At 41.8% G+C, this 1,616-nt stretch overlaps 1 protein-coding gene across 1 annotated transcript; it reads left to right on the forward strand.

The window, feature by feature from the left end:
* The first annotated feature begins 314 nt into the window (after positions 1–314).
* LOC121389808 (uncharacterized protein F54H12.2-like) lies at positions 315–1,616 on the forward strand. Its single transcript, XM_041521458.1, has one exon. It carries the CDS (start codon positions 315–317, stop codon positions 1,614–1,616), a length of 1,302 nt encoding a protein of 433 aa, XP_041377392.1.

Raw genomic sequence — 1,616 nt, forward strand, 5'->3', positions numbered from 1 at the left:
AATATTTCAAGAAACACATGACAGATGCTTCTCCTAATCTTGTAAAAGGAAAAACCCATCCAAAGGTTATTCCAACACTCTATTGTGTGACCAAACAGGAAGAGCCAAAAGTCACAATGCAATTAACCTCAGAGTCACAGAGTGTCGTGGAGAGAGCCAGTGCTAAAGAGAATCGTAGTCGGTCTTTAAAGAGGGCTTCTGGTGAAAAGATCACCACAACGAAGAAGATATGTCAAACGAGCAACACCCCTTCCAAGACTTCTAAAGTTCTCAAGTGTACACCTGTGAAAGAAAAAGATATCTTTAGTTAAACAATGTCGCTTCTCAATGATAAAGACTTTGAAGAGCTGGTACCCGCCTCCTTGAATCTCTTTACTTTACCACCATATCAGACAAGCATCTATCAACATTATTTTGTAGATGTACGCCCACTTAGTCAAATTAACAATTCTTCTCCACTGGAATTTCAAGTATCCAATTCAGGAAGTGATTACATCGATCTGAAACGCAGCCGCTTACACGTGACCCTCAAGGTGAAACATGCTGACGACACAGTCTTGGATGCAGATGAGCACATTGCGCCTGTGAACTTGTTTTTGCAGTCACTATTTTCTCAGGTATCAGTCTATCTCCAGAGTCAATTGGTGTCTTCAACTAACAATCATTATGCTTACAAGAGCATAATGAAAACACTACTCAACTATGGATTAGAAGCCAAATCCACCCAGCTGTCATCTCAACTGTTTTACAAAGATATGGCTGAAGTCAATGATGACATGGAATCAACCGATCCCATCACTGGCAGTAATTCAGGTCTGGGTACACGTGCCAGCTTCATTCAAAAGAGTAAAGTTTTGACCATGTCGGGACCTCTGTACGAAGATATCTTTAATATGAACAGACACTTGATCAATGGAGTGGACCTGACTTTGAAATTGTACAGATCAGCGCCTAAGTTCTGTTTAATGAGTGGAGCATCAGGGAAAGAGTACACTATTGAGCTGCTGGATGCCTATCTCAAAGTGTGTAAACTCAAAGTCAACCCAGCACTGATTTTGGCTCACAACACTCTGTTCCAAAACTCCAATGCTCTGTACCCATACACCAAGAGCGAAGTGAAGGTCACCAGCATTCCCACAACACAGCAGACTCACACCATCGACAATGTGTCCAACCCTATTGCTAGCCGCTACATCGTGGGGTTTGTAGAAAGTGATAGTTTGAATGGAAAATACACTGGTAATCCCTTCAACTTTCAATCAAGTATGCTGAAAACCATCAGTCTCTATGTAGATGGTGTCAGTGTGCCTGGACGTCCCACTCAAGCAGACGACATTGACAGCTATGTTAACATATTTGATGGTATGGATCTATGGGGAAAAGATAAGGGAAACAATATTTCTAGAAGCGAGTTTTTACTGGGAAGTGGACTCTTTGTCTTTGAAATTGACATGGTGTGTGCCGAATCAGAGTACCTCAATCTGGTGAAATCAGGGAGCGTCAGGCTGGAGATCGAGTTCAAATCTGCACTCACCAAAACGCTGAGTTGTGTCATACTCAGTGAAAGAAACTCCATCATAGAAATCGACAAGACTAGAAACGTGTTTATCAAGTAA

The sequence above is a fragment of the Gigantopelta aegis genome, chromosome 15 (genome assembly GCF_016097555.1).
Source record: "Gigantopelta aegis isolate Gae_Host chromosome 15, Gae_host_genome, whole genome shotgun sequence".
NCBI classification, from domain to species: domain Eukaryota; kingdom Metazoa; phylum Mollusca; class Gastropoda; order Neomphalida; family Peltospiridae; genus Gigantopelta; species Gigantopelta aegis.